This window comes from Drosophila erecta, unplaced genomic scaffold, assembly GCF_003286155.1.
Source record: "Drosophila erecta strain 14021-0224.00,06,07 unplaced genomic scaffold, DereRS2 tig00000000-arrow-pilon, whole genome shotgun sequence".
In the NCBI taxonomy this organism is placed as follows: Eukaryota; Metazoa; Arthropoda; class Insecta; order Diptera; family Drosophilidae; genus Drosophila; species Drosophila erecta.
In genome coordinates, this window is record NW_020825194.1 from 755,437 (window position 1) to 773,481 (window position 18,045).

The 18,045-nt window shown below is 46.0% G+C and overlaps 3 protein-coding genes across 6 annotated transcripts in view; 1 reads left to right on the forward strand and 2 right to left on the reverse strand.

Moving 5' to 3' along the window:
- Positions 1 to 8,447, reverse strand: part of LOC6554722 (G protein-coupled receptor kinase 2) — a 50,049-nt gene extending 41,602 nt beyond the window's left edge. Inside the window, exons 1-2 of one of the 2 annotated variants that reach the window (XM_026975852.1) lie at positions 7,718 to 8,447; positions 3,190 to 3,248 (exon numbers count right to left, since the gene is read on the reverse strand). The gene's annotated coding sequence lies outside the window, so the exon portion shown is untranslated. The remainder of the gene's footprint in view (positions 1 to 3,189; positions 3,249 to 7,717) is intronic. The other variant, XM_001981048.3, reaches the window with a different exon arrangement.
- A 428-nt stretch (positions 8,448 to 8,875) lies between these two features.
- Positions 8,876 to 12,127, forward strand: LOC6554742 (polyribonucleotide nucleotidyltransferase 1, mitochondrial). Of its 3 annotated transcripts, none has more exons than XM_001981049.3 (5): positions 8,876 to 9,015; positions 9,065 to 9,257; positions 9,315 to 9,734; positions 9,805 to 11,025; positions 11,099 to 12,127. In XM_001981049.3, the coding sequence occupies exons 2-5, from the start codon at positions 9,112 to 9,114 to the stop codon at positions 11,625 to 11,627; spliced, it is 2,316 nt and encodes a 771-aa protein (XP_001981085.1). In that variant the 5' UTR covers positions 8,876 to 9,015; positions 9,065 to 9,111; the 3' UTR covers positions 11,628 to 12,127. The 3 variants fall into 3 exon arrangements, with proteins under 3 accessions (XP_001981085.1, XP_026831654.1, XP_026831655.1); XM_026975853.1 differs by having other exon boundaries at positions 9,086 to 9,257; XM_026975854.1 differs by lacking the exon at positions 8,876 to 9,015 and having other exon boundaries at positions 9,225 to 9,257; positions 9,305 to 9,734; positions 11,099 to 11,644.
- LOC6554743 (eIF-2-alpha kinase GCN2) lies at positions 11,697 to 18,018 on the reverse strand. The gene is made up of 10 exons (XM_001981050.3): positions 17,583 to 18,018; positions 17,350 to 17,519; positions 16,756 to 17,261; positions 16,062 to 16,689; positions 15,437 to 16,009; positions 15,201 to 15,377; positions 14,643 to 15,141; positions 13,532 to 14,584; positions 12,509 to 13,479; positions 11,697 to 12,451 (listed from the first exon to the last, which is right to left on the reverse strand). The coding sequence occupies exons 1-10, from the start codon at positions 17,646 to 17,648 to the stop codon at positions 12,325 to 12,327; spliced, it is 4,770 nt and encodes a 1,589-aa protein (XP_001981086.1). The 5' UTR covers positions 17,649 to 18,018; the 3' UTR covers positions 11,697 to 12,324.
- Between the last annotated feature and the right edge of the window lie 27 nt (positions 18,019 to 18,045).

Below are 18,045 nucleotides of genomic sequence, written 5' to 3' on the forward strand. Positions count from 1 at the left end.
CGTAATTGCAGATGATACAAAAAGCCACAACAGCCACGTCCGATTTGTGTATATCTCCATCTCCGCCTCCTAATCGAAAGCCAAACAACTCGGAAATCGATCGCCCTCTACCCTCTGCCTTTTGTTTTTTGTTTTTCTAAATTTTACATGCCTGCGCTAACGAATTTATCAATCAGCCAGCAAACAAGCACTTGTTTCTTTCTTTGTTTTGAAGCGAATACTATCAGCACGGGATCGAAAATTCCATTTTAATTTTCATGTTCCCTAATGTTCACAACGTCCTCGATGTCCCGATGTTGTCTCCTCCAAAAGAAATAACTTATTGAAACCCAAAATGCTGCGGGGTGACTCAGTCCAATCCTTTGATCTCTTTCCTGTCGCATTAAGGGTTACTCGAGCCAATTAAAGCTTTTAATTATGATTTAAACATTTTTGCGCATGACTCCGCCCCCAGGAGACTCACGAATTGTGACCTGTTGGCCAGGAGGCCAACAGCCGTCAGTCGTCCGAAGAAGACTTGAGCCGGCTTGGCTGTTAAGTAAATGTCAGGTCACCGGACCTGGCCAAATGGCCCAGCCGAGGCCGACAGCTAAGCCAACAGAGCAGATGACGCCAATGCACAGGGACACGGACTGGCCAACTGGCAAACTGCGGTGCCGAGTTGGGCCTGAAGTAGCCAATGGAAAACTAGCGCAGTTCCTATAGGTGATCTATATTATGACTTTCCAAGTTAAGGCAATTATTCTCCAGAATGGGGTTGGATCATATGTTCTATACGAAACGCTTTAATGGCTGGTACAAGAGCAATTGAAGTTATCTTTTAAATAAAACAGAAAAGATACTCTATTAGACATTTCACCCCAGCCTCTTGGCACCACCCCAGATATTTAAGTGGCATTAACCTTGACTCTCACTAGCTAAAATAAAGCCAAGCTGGCTGGCACTTGTGCAGATGGCCACGATGACGAACGACGACGGGAAAGGGGAAGGCTCTCGGTCGAGTTGAGCCGCGCTGAGCTGAGCTGAGTTGAGCTGAGTTGACATGCATATGCATAAATTTGAAAATGCTTTATTTACTCGAGTCGGCGGACGAACAAAAATGGAACTCGTATAACTGAGTCAATATTTTCCCAAAGTTTTGCCCACCCATGTTTATTGTTGCCCTCGTGCCTTTGTGTTCCTTGGCGTTCTGCTAACCGAAATACCTGCAAATTGACCAAGGGACAATGATGACGTGTCCCCGCAACCGAGGGACATTCTGTGGATTGCCTGGGTGCAGGTTATGAAAGATTTTCAAATTATATCTAGTCTCTGAAGATTTATATGGCTCAACGGGGATTCAATGCCTCATTTACTATGGTTTATTTGAAATCAATAACCAACTTACACTCTTAGTAATTGTTTGGAATCATTTGTTTGAGCATTTGCAGGGAATTCGACTCGTCGGCACTTTTGGCAGCCTTGAGACACCACATTCCCCACGATTCACGATTTACGATTCACGATTCTGAGGCATGTCCGTATGAACCTGTGTGTTGATTCGGCTTAATGCAAATGCTCAATCATTTCGCGCCGTCGGGCATTCTGCTCCTAATTTGATGTACGACAAATGTGCCAAAAGTTGTCAGGCGCGTAAGAAACAAAAGGAAGACGGGAAAATCAAACTCCCAGGTAACCACACAAAAAAATGTAGGGGGAGGATTTAACAGCCGACAGTGTTGTGTCAGAATTTATGTGCTCATAAACATTTCAGCCAAAATTCGTCATGACGTCGCCAGGTCCTTTTGGACAGGACGTGGCCCAAATGGGAATGGTACGATATATATTGTAAATGGTCAATGGCAAGTGCCAGCTGCGAGTTCGGGAATACTCCGGAATGGGCCAGGAAACTTTCTTTGTCACTTCGAGTGCCACACAAAGTTGCCCCCTGACAAGTGCAATGGAAAAATAGCAGAAGCGCAGGGAACGGGTGGCGCAAAATATAACAAACTAAATTTGAAGTGCAACAGAAACTTTTGCTCTACCCTCGACTCGGGAAAAATATGTTGCTAACAAGTTTGCTTTTTGTTGCTAATCGCCTTTCCCAGCTGCCACGCCCCCTTCCGTAGGCGTCGCTGGCAAATTACCTAGGCAAAAGTTGTGAGCCCAAGAATCAACAAAGGCCGTTTGTCGTTGCACAGAACAAATGTTGTGCCCCTGTGTTTGCAGCAAATGTCAACGTCGTAACAAAAGGCACCCAACTCGGCAAATGTGTCAGCAGGGAGGACAAATGTTTAAAAATTTATAACAATAAATAACAAGTTTAAATGCAGCACACTCGAAAGGATCCAAACAACCGTTCGCTACCATAAAACACGTACAGAGAAGACGACACAACGACGACTTTTATGGGGTTATCTATTTTTTATTACCATTAAATTTAGTGTTGATGCTACAGGGACGTTTATGTTTTTATAACTCCTGTCTTTCAATTTATATATTGTTTAAGATTGCTGTATTAAGCACAAAAACATTCTGAACACCGGCACACTCCTAACAACTTCTTTTGACAAATGGACTTGAAATTGTGGTATACAATCCATATTCGACGAGTTATCAATACATTTGCGTACTTTGGAACACTACCGACTACAAGTAATCCTAATTCTTTATCAAAAACAGTTATGCACACCTATTATTAAATATATTTGCGTTGTTCAACCTCTCAGGTAATTATGCTTATCAAGTAGAATTCTTCGGCAAAACTGATAGACCCACGAAAAGTAAGCACTTTAAATGAACGAGTGCCTAACGCAGTAAACAATTTTAAGACCAAAACATTTTTGCACAATGAGTCTCTTGTAAAGTGAATGAAAAATGATTTGTGTTCTCGTGGCAGATAAATTCAATAAAAAATACGATTGGCCACTGAAAAAACAAAATCATCCAACGTCAGGAAACACTTAACGATAGCAGTTCGCTGAATCGTTGCCAGTTAGAAGTTTCTTTGGGGAAAATTGCAACCAGACTGTCGCTGAATGAATGTCAATTCATTTGAATGAGCGTCGTGCTCGTCAATCAAATGATTCTATATATGTCAGTAGTTTTTATAGGGTCTATCTATGACATAATTTATGGCGAAACGTGAATAGTGTGTCTTATCAATTGGCCAGATAAAATTCTTTGAGCTCCAGGAAATCGTAAACTCACCTTTGGCTTCTCAAAATGGAATTGACCGATTTGCTGATATCTGCTTGCTGATTGGGCAACTGAAAGAGATAGTAATACAAAATACAAGTTAACAACTGCAACGATAAGAGCCTCCTATTGTTTACATGAAATTAAATGTTAAAAAGTCAAAATGCTGAGATTCACTCTTTCAGGCCCTTTTAATGCCAACAGCGAACAACAGACCACCCAGGATCAGGCTTAAACAGAAATTCCTGGAAACTCTGGGGCCCTCTGATTGCACCCCTCCCTTACCCCTTCGCATTATTGTTAATGAATTCTACACGTATGGCGGGACCTCGAATTGGGCTCCATCAGATTCGGTCTGCAGCCTGGTCGAAAAAATCCTGTTCTGCAGTCCAGTTTTTGCATAAGAATGTGGCCATACCCTTTGGCCGGTTAGTCATAATCAATTTGTTGCAGTGCCACTCTGTGGTGGGAGAAGTCACTGGCATAATATTTCAATATCACAATTTAAAATTAACCACAACATGTACGAAGATGACTTCAAACTGGTTTGGTAAAGTTCAAGGCCTTAACCCATATGTTACTTTAATTGTATATAAATTAAATTATTTTAATTTGGGCACGCAACCGGTTTAAAACTCGCTGAACGCCGCTTCCTATTTGGATAAAATCCTGAATAACTTTTGTATGGTATGAATAATCATTTTTCAGCTCAACAAATGTTTGATAAAATGTTTTATAAACTTTAGATGAAACATTTTATGCGTTTGCTTTATGAATCAATGGTAAAGTGTTTTTGACAAGCGTACAATTTGTCAATCAATTCAGATGGTCCAGAATGCAGTAGCACTTTTTATTGCTTTGAAATCCCTTTAAATGTAATACGTGAATTACTATTTGATCGACAAGGGTGTTCCTTTCTTCGACTACCGTTGGCGAATTCCATTTGGCTCCTGCACCGCCCTTTTCGTTTCGTTTGGCCAAGTCGCTGTTGCCAAGGCGCCAAACTTGGCCGAGACGAAGTCAAGGTGTTGGCCACGTTGCGTTGCCACTTTTGCTCAGCACTTTGCTGTTTCGTTATGGTTTTCTGATTGGTTTTAAAGTGCCTGGGACGCCGACAACGATTTACCTTTTTCTTCCAGCTGTTTGTTCAATGACACTTTGCATAATTTTTTTGAATCCTCTGCTCCGGGTGAATCATGATATCCTATTTTTGTGTTGACAGAGTCAGAGCCCCCGAAAAAATCCAATTTCTGGACCTCGCAAACAAAACCGGATAGAGGAGAAAAAGGCAAAGCACAGCTTCCCATTAAATGACAGAGTTTAAAGGTTGATGCGACAAAGTGGTAATAATACTCAGTCGAAGCTAGGTGAAAAGGGGCGGTGGGCAGTGGTTGGGGCCGACAAGGGTTTGTCTTTAATCAAAACTGAAAATAAAGAGACAACAAAAGCGTCGAAGCGGCATAAGCCGAACAATTTTGGGCACAGGAGGGGGACCACAAAAAATGTCGAGAGAGAACTTCTTTTTTGTCTATGTGTACTTTACGAGTTGTTTTCTAATGGGGGAGGGACAGCGGTTATTTCGGGGGAGATTCTAAATGTAAAACATTTTCGGCAGACAAGAGCAAATAACATAGCCGCCAGCCAAATATCCCGGAAAGAACACTGCGATGGAAGCTCTTTGAAACGAAAGTTTATCAAGGTCATTACGCCATGTTGGCTTCTCTTTGCTTCATGACCATCAGCCCACCTGTCATTCCTGTCGTGTATATTAGCACCAGGAATTTCTGTTTCTTCTTATCAAGGCAACGGCAGACTGTGTACGTGTGTCAAGCGTTCGCCCGGATGGTGAGCACTTGGAAATGATGAGAAGCACGGAGGAGAGGCCATTAGGAATCAATTCCAGTCAGTTGGGAAGGGGCGGAGCTCTATTACCAAATTTGGTATGTGAATATAGTATAAGTACAGACTATTTAAGGAGTAAAGACTATACCCAACACGCTTAGCCCGCTGTTTCTTTCAAAACCCATTAAGCAGAATTGGCAGAATCCTTTTCATCTATTCGAAATTGAAGTAAAAGAACCATCATTAAATGGCTTTTCGCTCGGAGTGATTCGATTAAATTTGCATGCCCTCCGGAGACTTCCTTTGGCAACTAATGAGTTCATGTGCCCTGCGCCCATTTACACTGATCCCATTCCTCCTTCACTTTTCCGACATATTCCGCAAAACTTTTCTCACATTTCACTCCAACTTTTCGCACACGCACAAGGAACTCCAACTGCAAGTTCTAATTGAATTTAGTTTTATTAGGGCACATGAAAGGAAAACACAGGGCCTGGAAAAATGGAAACCTCGGGAGCGCTTTCAGTTTTCATTGGCTGAGAAAAGGGTGAGGAAATCTGGTTTTCTTAAGGGCTAGGTAAATCCCATATTCTCAATCAAGGCTGGCTGGATTAATTAGATTGAACAAGAAGGGAACCTCAAAACCTCTGTAAAACCCAAAGTTGCAAGAAAAACAGGCACCGAAGTTGGTAAGCCGATTTTGGACAAAATGCCAGCAAGTGAACAAAAGGCGGCGACCACAAAAAATTGATTTAAGCTGATTTTCGGGGCATTTGTGTTTTCTGTTTTTTTTTCCAGAGACCAACAATATTGACCGACGACCACGCCCAGTTCGGGCAGCGTGAGGGGCGTACGGCGCAATTAATATCAATTCCCGTTGGGCCATTAACACGAGCCAAAAACATATTGGCTAACAAGTGTCAAAGTCGCGCCAAATTAGCGCAGAAGGCGATGATGATGGCATGTGGGCGTGGTCGGGATTGGAATTGGGAAGTTTAGTGGGCTGGGTCCAAGTGCTGGCGATGATATCCTGCCAAGGGAAGAGCAGCATGTGGCCAACTCTCCTCCACGCTCGAACTGGCGTTCGTTGTTTGGGTCCTGCCCTCATTGATAATAATATTCGATTGGGTTTTATTTGCCCATGGGGTTGGAACTGATGGTTTATTGTTGTCTGCACGGGGCCCAGGATACCGAGGATACACATGTTTCTGCCAAATGCCTACGTCATCCTGTGGGAATGGGTTGCGAGTTCTCGGGACTCTAAGTTCTGAATTCGGAATTTGGAATATGGAACTCGAGTCGATAAACTGTGACGCAAGCCCTCGAAACATCGAAACAATAGTTGCGACCTGACAGTTGAAAAGGGCACCCCATGGGGTCACACATCAGAGATCTCGGACTTTAACCATCACCATCTGTGGAGTAAAGTTCTTCTGTGAATGGCACATTGACTCCCATTCTCCGATGAAAAGCGGAAACGTTTATCAGCTAAACGTCCAGCTCATCTTAATTATGCAGCCGGCGATTCTGAAGCAATCAGAGACACCCGGCTGCCGATGACGTCCCACAGAAAAAACAACTCGAAATGCAAAGGCGATAAGGAAAGTACATCGAAACATTGCGAGGGTCGCCCTTGAAAAGCGGGGGAAAGTTATGCTTTTGGGGAAAAACTATTTTTAACGACTCGCATTTGTCAGCTGCAAATGGAAACGGGAATTTATTGCCCGGACAACCACGCTGATTTATGGTGATTTCAAAATGGTTTCACTAATTGGTCTGAGTTCTTTTTCTGATGTTCATGCTATAAAAATACAGATTTGAGTTCGAGTACCGCAAATAGTTTTCTGTAAGTTTTGGAAATTGCTTTAACAATTTCCTGTGCCCCATATGTTTGATAAAATTTCGTCATTATGAATAAAACGTGAAGTATTTTGAAAGTCGTATGTACAAAAGTGAATTTTTTATTAATATGAATTTACTGATATCAGCTCAACAAATTTTATATAAATATAAAAGTTTGATATTTGTGTTTATATTAAACAGAGAACACACATGGCGGTTAGTCACCACAATGCCAAATATATTTTTGTGTGAGCAATAGATATTACTTCAGGATATTTTAGTAAATAAAAATTAACAAGCTTACTCACTTGCACCAGACTACTCAGTGATTTTTTATCTGACGATTCACCATTGAAAAATTGTTAGTTTAAATAAAAAATAAAAATAAAGTACTAATTAAAGTATAAATTATAATGATCAAACAATTTCATCCATTACCTCGATAACTTTTCATTTATTTACGGATCAGCCCTCTTCAGCGGATCAAATGATGGACGAGAACAACAAGACAATAAATAATGAGCTATAAATATCACCATATCATATTGTGCATTGTTTGGCTGATTGCCTGCATGTGTGCACGGGCATTTATGTATTTAAAGAGCAAGGAAGGAGGACCTACTGATAAGCGTTTTCCGATTGCTTTCACTTTTTAATCGATTGACATGGGGCGAAAGGGATGGCGCGAGTCCTGCGGCCTTAATGCAATTAATCGCCAGGAGAGACAAGGCCAACGTGTGTGTAATTTACAGTTACCGTTAAGTGCTTAAGTGCAAAAGAGGGGAACAGCCATTGAGTTGTGACCAGCGAGGAAAGTAGAAAATAAGGTGATTTCAACCTGATTAATGAGACTTACCTGTTTGTTTGATGTTCTATTTAAAGCTCCGCAGTGAGTTTCGGCTGGTTGGAATTTTCGCAACAAATGTGCGGGTTCTGATAAGAAAGCGGTCGTTGATAAGGCGCTTTCCCTTCTCTCTCTACCACTCCTTTCGCACACCAAGGCAATTGCAGCATAAACAATTTGAAAGAAGAAGCAGCAGCGACACGCCTAGTGGGCAATTTTCCGGCTTTTTCGTTGGAAAATCTGCGTTTTTTTTGGCTTTGTGCTCTTTTTTCAATTTGCCTTTTGGCTTTGCGCAAGAATTACTCTTTGATTTTTTGTTTTTCTTTTCAATTTGACCGCATTTGTCGATTTTGGTTTTCTTTTCGGTTGTTGTTGCGGCTCTCACCAAAATTCACACACACAGTTGCGCTCTCACACATGCACAGATGGGCGGGCACACAGAAACACACACACGCACACTACGACACACGCGGCGTTTCGTTGACGGAAAAAATACGGCGTGAAATTCCCAGCTTTTTTCGAAAAGGCTCGGAAAACCAAGGCTCGACTCTACTGCGGGGTTCCGATCGGAGGAGTGGCTCTTCTAAGACGCTACACGACGACGTTCGCAACTGGGCTTTTTGCAAGTCCCCAAGAATAACGATGGATCCGCGAAACGCCTGCTCGAAAAATATTTGAGTCTTCTGTAAGACCGTCGTTGAGTTAGTGAAAGATGCCATCGACTCGCGGTTAAAAGACCTCAAACGCGTATAAAAATGCACTAATTTTGGCGGACTGTGCAGTGCCAATAACTCAGCTATTTTATAGCTAGCTCGCACTTCAGCAACAGCTAATTAGAGAGAATTTTGTTCATTTGGCGAGCGTCGACAATTTTGACTACTTCGAACTATTCTACAACGGACCATCTAAATTTTTAACTGCTCAACAAGAATTTAATTGCCGTTTTCGCATGCGATAATGTGCATTTGTTGAGGAAGCAGTTGGCAGTACTGCTAATTTGACATTAGCGAGGACATAAACCAAATGTCTAAATACTTTATAAAGTATCTTATTGCAAACGAATTTGTATAGTTTATTCATGCTGAATTGAGATTAAATTATTTATAAGACACAATCTTCAAAAAAAGTTCGTAGCCGCTTATTTAAGATTTTTAGAGTTTCTTTGCCAGGTGGCAACGCCAAATGCACACATGTTGCACACTCTACCTTTTTTTAACTCGGCATTCCATTCGGAAAAATCTGAACTGAACAATAAAAATAGTTGAAGCCAACTAGGTTCCAAGTCTTAAAAAACGTACACGGGGTCTATTGTAAGGTTTTAACCACTAATGATTACCTAAAATAACCATTGTTATACAGGGTATACACCTGTCGCCCCAGCCGGAATTACCCGGCACTTTTAGGTAATGGCCATGATTTTCACAAGGAAATCGCTGAAGCTGCTCAACTATCGCCTCAAATGCCTAAGTTTGTCCTGCCCAGGTGGAAGGAGAAGAATCCAGAGCAGTTCCAACGGCGAAGCGCCCTCCGTGGAAGTCAACTTTAGCAATGGGTGAGTTGGTGGCCTCCACTCCAAGTTCCAATAGTAAAATCCCTAAGTCCTCCGCAGACGTAACATGACCTTCAGTTCCGGCCGCCTGGCGAGATTTGCGAATGGAACAGCTGTGTGCCAAATGGGCGACACCGCCGTCATGGTCACCGCGGTGGCCAAATCGAAGCCAAATCCCGGCCAGGGATTCATGCCTCTGGTGGTTGACTACCGACTGAAAAACGCCGCCTCTGGCCGGATACCCATGAACTTTATGCGCCGGGAACTGGGTCCCTCGGAAAAAGAGATCCTGTCTGCCCGCCTAATTGACCGCTCGCTGCGTCCGCTCTTCCATAAAGATTATCGCACCGAGACGCAGCTAGTGTGCAACATGTTGGCTATGGATGCGGTGCACAGTCCGGATGTCCTGGCAATCAATGCCGCTTCCGTGGCACTTTCTCTAAGTGATATTCCCTGGAATGGCCCTATTGGAGCAGTGCGGTGAGTGGTCACGAACGAATCGAGCTGGGAACCATTTATAACGCTTCTTTCATCTTTCCGTCTTCCGAAGCGTTGGCCTCTGTGACGGCGAGGTGCTGATCAATCCCACGCGCCGGGAGCTGCAGACTTCGCAACTGGACTTGGTAGTCTCCGCCACCAAACAAAACCTCGTGGTTATGTTGGAGGGCAAGGGCAATGTGGTTCTTCAGCAGGATCTGCTCAAGGCCATCAAACAAGGCACTCGCGAAGCCCAGTTCATCATCCACGAGATTGAGCGACTGCAGAAGGCCTATGGTCGTCAGAAGCGCGAAGTGGAAGTGGCTGCCGAAGTCGATCCCGAACTGGGGAAAGCTGTGCGTAGCATGTGCGAGATGCGACTGAGAGAGATCTTCCAGGACTCTACGCATGACAAGATCTCGCGGGACAATGCGGTGAACGAGGTGCGCTCCAACGTTATCGACAAGGTGTGGAGTTCGTTTCCGGATACCGAACCCTCGCTTATTGCCGAGCAGTTCAACCAGACCTGTAGGACCATTTTTCGCGAGCTGATCTTTGAGCGCGGTCTTCGCTGCGATGGACGGGACTACGACCAGTTGAGGAACATTTCCTGCCAGGTGGACATGTACAAGCCTCTCCACGGATCCGCTCTATTCCAGCGCGGTCAGACGCAGGTCTTCTGCACGGTTAGCTTGGACTCGCAGGAAAGCGCAATGAAGCTGGACTCGTTGACTGCCTTAGAAAGCGGTGGCCTGAAGGCCAAGAACTTTATGCTGCACTACGAGTTCCCGCCCTATGCCACCGGTGAAGTGGGTCGGATTGGTCCAGTGGGTCGCCGGGAACTAGGCCATGGAGCCTTGGCGGAGAGATCGCTGCTTCCCACCCTGCCCAATGAGTACCCCTTTACTGTGAGACTCACCTCCGAAGTTCTAGAATCCAATGGGAGCAGTAGCATGGCCAGCGTTTGTGGTGGCTCCTTGGCTCTTATGGACGCCGGAGTCCCAGTGAGTGCACCTGCAGCAGGTGTGGCCATTGGCCTGGTCACAAAGTTCGAGAACGACGACACGAAGCACCTGCAGGACTACCGCATTCTCACCGACATCCTGGGAATCGAAGATTACATGGGCGACATGGACATGAAGGTGGCTGGCACGAGGAAAGGCTTCACCGCCATCCAGGCGGACCTCAAGGTACCGGGAATTCCTCTCAAGGTTGTGATGGAATCGCTACAAAAAGCCACCGATGCCAAATCCAAAATTCTGGACATCATGAGTGAGGCTATTAGGGAACCTCGGTGAGTAAACGTCACTCAAAGGAACCACGTGGTCTCAATTGCTAATTTCATAATACTCCCCGCGATCGTTTAGAAAATACCCCAAGGACAGCTGGCCAGTGAGTGAAACCCTCACTGTGGAGCCGCAGCAGCGGGCGCAGTTAATTGGTCCCAGCGGCCTTCACATGAAGCGGATTTACTTGGAAACGGGCACCTCCCTAACAGCAGTCGATGAGACCCATTTTAGCATTTTTGCTCCTTCTCAAGCGGCCATGGATGAGGCCAAGGAGCTGATCGAGGGCTACATGGTGAAGGAACGAGTGCCGGACCTGGAGTTCGGCGGAATCTACACTGCCAAAATAACCGAATTGCGGGACACCGGAGTAATGGTCATCCTGTATCCCAGTATGCCGCCCGCCTTGCTGCACAACTCGCAGTTGGATCAGCGCAAGATAGCCCATCCCTCTGCCCTAAACCTCGAGGTGGGTCAGGAGATCCAGGTCAAGTACTTTGGCCGCGATCCCGTCTCCGGCTTTATGCGTCTTTCGCGAAAGGTTCTCCAAGGACCTGCTCTGGGAATACCCCGTTCGCTCAACAAATCCGCCGAAGAGACCGGGACGTGAGTTCCAGGATGCAAATTTACTTGTACAGATAGCTTTCCTTATGTTTCCTCTGCGGAAAGACGCCTTCAAAACTTGAAATTTTATTGTAGGCTCAAAAATGTTGTCCTTAAAAGATGTACGTATATAAAATATTGGATGAAGACTCACGTCTTTATCCGTCGGCTGTATGAATCAATTGTTATCGCTGGACCAAGTTGCTATTTATAAAACACTTAAGAAGAATTTTCTCTGAAAATATTAGCCTCTACTTAACTTTAATTTCGAAGTGCAAGAATATTCCTTTCAGTTCGGATACATTAAGTCTGGTTTAAATATAATTTCACAAATTCAAATAGGATTCTTTTTAATTTCCAACTATTAACTGATTTAGATGCAAGGATTTTACTTTTAACCAAGTAATAATAAAGTATGTGCTTATGAATTAGAGCTTTCATTAAAAAAGTATTCAATAATTGGCAGAATTATGTTCTTTTCCAAAGAAATAAGTTCTTAACCATTTGCAATGGACACAGAAACATAAAATCTCTTCAATTTTGATCGCACAAACTAAGTAACATAATTTTGATTCCAAATGTAAATGGCACGGAAGACAGCCAGTTAAGTAGAATTTCGACCAAAATAATTTGTGACACCTTCAAGCTTAAACTAGTGGCTGGTCTACTAAGTAGTGCCGCCGATTCTATGCATTTGGTGCTGGCTAGATAATAACGCGGTAGTAGGAATCGGAAATGCTGTACAAGGCCACAATGGGAGTCTTGGCATCGCTCAGATAGTCCACAATCTCTTCGTTTATCTCGGATATATAGCGCTTATATTTCGAAAATCTATGAATGGACGAAGCCCGATGAAGGCAGACCAAAAAAGATGATTTATGAACTTACCGCTCGATCACAAAGTTGATTTCCGGTTCAGTCTCTCTCTTGCGTACTTCTCGTGGATTGATGGCCCCTACAATGGCATTTACAACAGCAGGCGGCAACTCCACCACCAGGACCACAAAGGTCTCTTTCTTGAGGAACTGCGATAGCGTTGAGCTCATCTGCTGCGCCACCTGGTTCTCCAGGCGTCTTTTGTAGTTCGCCGTAGGCTTGTCGTGGGTGAGAAACGTCACCTGGAGATTCGGCAGCTGGCTATAGCTGTTCTTAATGGTGGCATTCGATGCGGAGGTGCTCAGACCATTCTCGCCGCGTTCCCGTTCCTTGCCACCACTGCTTCTGCTGTCGCCACTACCCATGGTTGACAACTGGCTGAAGTTGTCGACGGTGGTTCCATTGAGTCCATCAGTTCGCAGCATCTTCTGGATGAACTCCACCAGTTCGGCTCTTGTTAGGTGACGCTCCTGAAAGCGGTCCCTCTCGAAAGAGCGCACTCTCAAGGATCCATTTTCCGCCACTAGGATGACGTGTAACGCCCCAAGGCGAGCAAGATCCTGTGCTTCATCACCCAATTCGCTGGCGGCCTCCACAATGCCACAACGAATGCCAACCGACCACAGCAGGCGCATGATGTAGGTCACATCCTTCAGCGGCGGACGCGTTCCACACACGCAAATGCCCACGTCTATCGCCCGACAATCCTTAGCGTATTCCACACCCACAGCAGCTACTAGTTTGTCTAGGGAAAACGTCAAACCCGCTCCGCTCAGAACTCCTCGTGCCGGCAAGGCTGGATTAAACTTCTGCGCCTGCTTCTGGAATTCATGCAGCATGGAATCGTATCTCTGCCCGATCGCCAGAACTGAAGGATGACCAGAGCGATTCGGCTTTAGGTCAGCGGTCATCTGCCACACAATTCCACCATTGCTGGCACTATCGAAACTGATGGGCAAGCCAGCCCATATGTGAATAGGACACTGAAAGCGAACGGTTAGAAAAATACATTGCTTTCAAAAGAAATGTACTTACTTTTACGCCTAGACTGTAAGCCAGTCCCACAACTGTTTCAAGTTCCCGTAGTGCTCCTCTTGCCAGTGAAGCCGCTTCGCCCTTTCCCCGCATCAACGATTTCAGCGCGGAATCGTCCACCGTGCTTCTGGAACCAGTCAACAGAAAGTTGGCTAACAACATGTCCATTAGAGTTTGAGCAGATGTCCGCGACTTTTCCATAATCCCTGTTATACTCGAGTGAAATTGGAAGCGTGAGATGCGCGACTCGATAAAGTCCATGGTGCCCTCGAAAAGTGCTTCATACTGAGCCTTTGGAACATTGCAGAAGATAAGGATGGCCCTCAACAGATTAGTGTGATTCATGCGGATCGCCAGATTCTTTTCCCGTAAACGGGGCAGTTCACTGGTGATTTCAAAAGCCAACGATAGCAGCTCCGCATCCACTAGATGGCTTCCAGTTGTGGGCGCAATAATATCGAAAGAGCAGTCGTAGCTTTGTTTGGGATGGAAATTGAACACTCGCTCCTCCCGATATACACGGTCCACACAATAGCGCCGGATGAGATTCACGCTGTTCATGGTCACGTGGCGGGCAAACTGTGTCCGCAGATCACAGGGTAGCACCACCACACATCCCGAGTGCGTCATCAGGTGCACGGCATTGGCGTTCGCATTCGCACTGCTGTTTCTTGCGGAAAGTGGGGACAGGAGCGGTGAGTCCACCTCTATAGCTCCGTGCTTGCGGAATAGATTCACGACCTTGGCCTTAACAAACTCAATCACGGGATTCAGGGACACTATATCATCGATTATGATTGCCGAGTTCCAGGACTTCATAGCTCGACTGCTGCCCAAGTGGTAGGTGTGTTCCAGCACCTCGTCGCTCTCCTGCTGAAGACACCGGGCAACCAGGTTCTTGTAGGCCTTGCTCTGCGGATTGGCGAGGGCGTGACGCAGCATTTCTTGCAGCTCATTGGCCTCCAACTGGGCTGGTGGAACCAGGTCTGAGATGAGCAGCTCCTCGGCCGTAGGTCTCTGGGCTGGATCGTGGTTAAGAAGCCACTGAAGCATCTTGAAGATTATGTTACAGTGAAAATTTGAGCGTTTATCAAGATGGCGACGTGTTTACCTTCACCGTCTTCTCATACTTCGGATCCTTGAGCATGGCATCCGGTATATTGATGGAAACATTCCTGAGGGCCATAATGGTCTGAGCGCGCTCCATGCTTGTGTCGAATGGCGGTTGGCACATCTCGAAGAGAATGACTCCCAGGGTGTACATATCAACCTTCTGGTTGTACACAGACTTGGAAGCATTTCCTGTCAACTCGGGGGCCACGTAAAGAGTGGTGCCCACCTTACCAGTGCCAGTACCGTCCTCCGCACTGGTTATCTGGTTAACAGGCGCAGGTGCTGTGTCGTGGGCCTGCAGGGCCAAAAAACTGGTGGTGGCCAGACCAAAGTCACCGATCTTGATCTGATCGTGCGAGTCCAAGAAAATGTTAACGGGCTTTAGGTCCCGATGAATAATGCCTTGCTGGTGAATATGCGCGAGGCCCTCGGCAATCTCCCGAAATAAACGCCACAGACGATCCGTGTCATTGAAAAGATTGTCATCGATTGCGGTGCTGCAACGTTATTAAATAGATTCATATTGTTTAATTGGTGAATTTTACGAGAAACATACCGAAGTGTGCATTTCTCGCAGAACTCCATCTGGATGTACATGACCTGCATCAAAGGTCTGGGCGAATTAGTCCTGCCTCTGGTGGATTCCTCTTGTTCTTCGTCGTCGTAGACAGCCACTTTGCCGTTGGAGTCCACAAATTCAATGCCATCCGAGTCGGAGTCCTCCATGTTGGGTCTGACGGATACAAACAGGTGCTTACATTCATTTAAATTAGCATATAAGCTGATTCTTACATGTAACCGTTCCACATGCTGGATGAGCTGTCCTCTTCATCCTCATCCTCCTCTAAAGTGGGCCCCAGCTGTGGTGACTTGGCAGGTTTCACGCTAAGGTCCTGCTGACTCTGGGACCACTCACCACCCAGCAATTTATCCATCTCAGCGGCATCTGCGTCATCCACACTCTCTATCCAACTGTTAAAGTATCGAACAACGTTCTCATGATTCAGCCGCGAAAGCAGCTCCACCTCGCGCGTCATCTTTTTGTACAACTGGCGACTCCTCGCGGGCAACGGTATGCGCTTGATGGCGTACTCTCGGTTGTCCAAAATGTTGCGCACTTTTAGCACGTCACCATAGGCACCCTTTCCCAAGTACATGAGCACCTCGAATTCTGTTCGCAGGCGGGATTGGCTTAAGGCCAGTGTCGGTATCTGATAGGGCATGGCGGGTCCAGTGCGCTGGACGGTATTCGGATGCTGCTGCTGTGTTAATGGCATCACTTGCTGCTGGCCATTGTCTACGTAAAAGCGTAAGAATGGATGCTCCAACAACTCTGATGCGGAAAGCGTGCGGTCCGAGTTGCATCTAGAGAAAACATTGGGTTAAAAAGGATTACGTTTTCATTCCAATTAATTACTTGTCCACAAAGTCGCGCATCTCATAACTGTTAGTGGGCATCAAGCTCTCCACCAGGGCACCTAACGCGGGTAAGTCCCCGCAACTGCTGCTTTGGCCAGCTCCGCTCAGAAGTTCTAAAAGATTGGGAACTAGCGAAAAGTCTGATACACGAACATTGCCTGTGTTGTCCATAAAAACAGTGCTGTCGAGCAAGTGACTGTGGGATACACCCTTGTTGTGAAGAAATATTAAGGCATCCAGCACGCCGCGTGCAACCATTCGTGCGCCGTCCATGCACCAACCCAGCGAGGAGGATATGCTGAACACGCTGGTGCCGAGGAGGAAGTCCTGGACCAAATACACAAGTAAGCCTTCCTTCCGCTTGATGCAAAGAACGCACTCGTACGAGACGAGATTTTTGTGCTGCAGCTGGGCCAGCGAGGACACCTGCTTTTCAATGGAGGCGATCACTTCGTCCACACGATGACTGCCCATGCATTTTGACTCGCTGCTCCAGTGGCACTTGCCTCCGCCGATGCACGGCTGCTCCAGTTGGCTGTACTTGATGTTCCATTCTGTGATATAGAGCAACTGGCCGCAGTGCATATCTATGCCAGTGTAGGCGATGCACCCTCGTTGGGAATGACCTAGGAATTGCATACAATAACTACGCATTCAAAACAAAAATCCTCTTTAAAAGAGGGTTCTCTCACCAACGCAGCATCCTCGTTGAATTTGCCTGCCCATCTTGTGGAAGTAGAGCGTCTCCGTGTTGCGGTGATCGAGGCATTTGGAGGGGTAGATGTGACCACGATAGTAGGGCGAGGAGTTCTCGGAGCTCTCCGACGAGCTAGGATGCCGTGGGTTAGACTCGCTCATGCTGCGTCTTGGTTCGCCTCGCCTTTTAGCCTCTGTTTTAAACATCTCTTTGCGCCGCTCCACCTCGTCGATGAGTGTTTGGCGTTGCACAGACTCCCGCTGCCGCTGCATGTCCTGTAGCTCCTGGTCGCGCTTCTGTTTGTCTTGTAGCATCTGATCGTAGAAAGAGCCCTTTGGCGGTTTGTTGTGTTCGAGGAGAAAGGCCTGAACGGTCTGGGCCAGTTCATAAATCATCACTTCCCCACGCAGCTCTTGGGATTGAGCCTGCAGTTGGTTGCGTAGGGCCTCCAACAACTGATCCGACATGCCCTTGGACTCCTCGAGACATATCTTAGGGGGCCTGCGGAGAGATTGGTTTACTTATGTTATCTAGTGATTAGTTCTCCAGTTCGAAATTCATTTTTGTAAGACTGGAACTGGGCTCTTACAATTTTGGATACTTTGAAGGACAGGTGACATGCAGTTTGGTGCACACATAAGTTTCCAGTCCATTGGAGGAGTCCCTAAGTGGGGTAAGCTGTATCCTTATGTCCGTTGGCTTCCACAGGGAAGGATTCGCCTGGGGTCGCAGGTCCTCCACATCACCGCCAAAGATGGACTGTTCCAATAAGAAGGGACAATTTTGTATTAGCTGCTTTGGTGAATCAGCTGCTCTGCTCACCTTTATAACCTCCAACTCCTGCGCTTGCCGCTCGCGGAAGGATTCCTTAGCCTTTTCATCCGCCATTTCTTCATCAAATCTCAGCTTAATGGGTAAATCCTGACTACATTTGGGTACTTTGGAATACTGGATCGGTGGTTCCGATTTCTAGCCGGATTTCTCCCCGGGTTATTTCAGCCGGTGTGTAATTTCATATACTGCGCTGGCAGCTGTTTCCAAATCAGCTGCGTGCTTCATTACTTTGTTGCAGTATTTGACTTAAATTCGATGGGAAATGAATTACTACGGGAGCTCCTGTCGTTTTTGTTGCGTAAAGAGAACAACCTGTTGCGCTTTTCCAGTGAATTTTCCGGAATAAGAAAATTTTTTGCGTATTTTGTACTGATGGCTAGTGGTGCACAAGAGTCGATAGCAAGCCTGCAAGTCCACTGATGACACTATCGGCAGTATCGATATGTTGGCG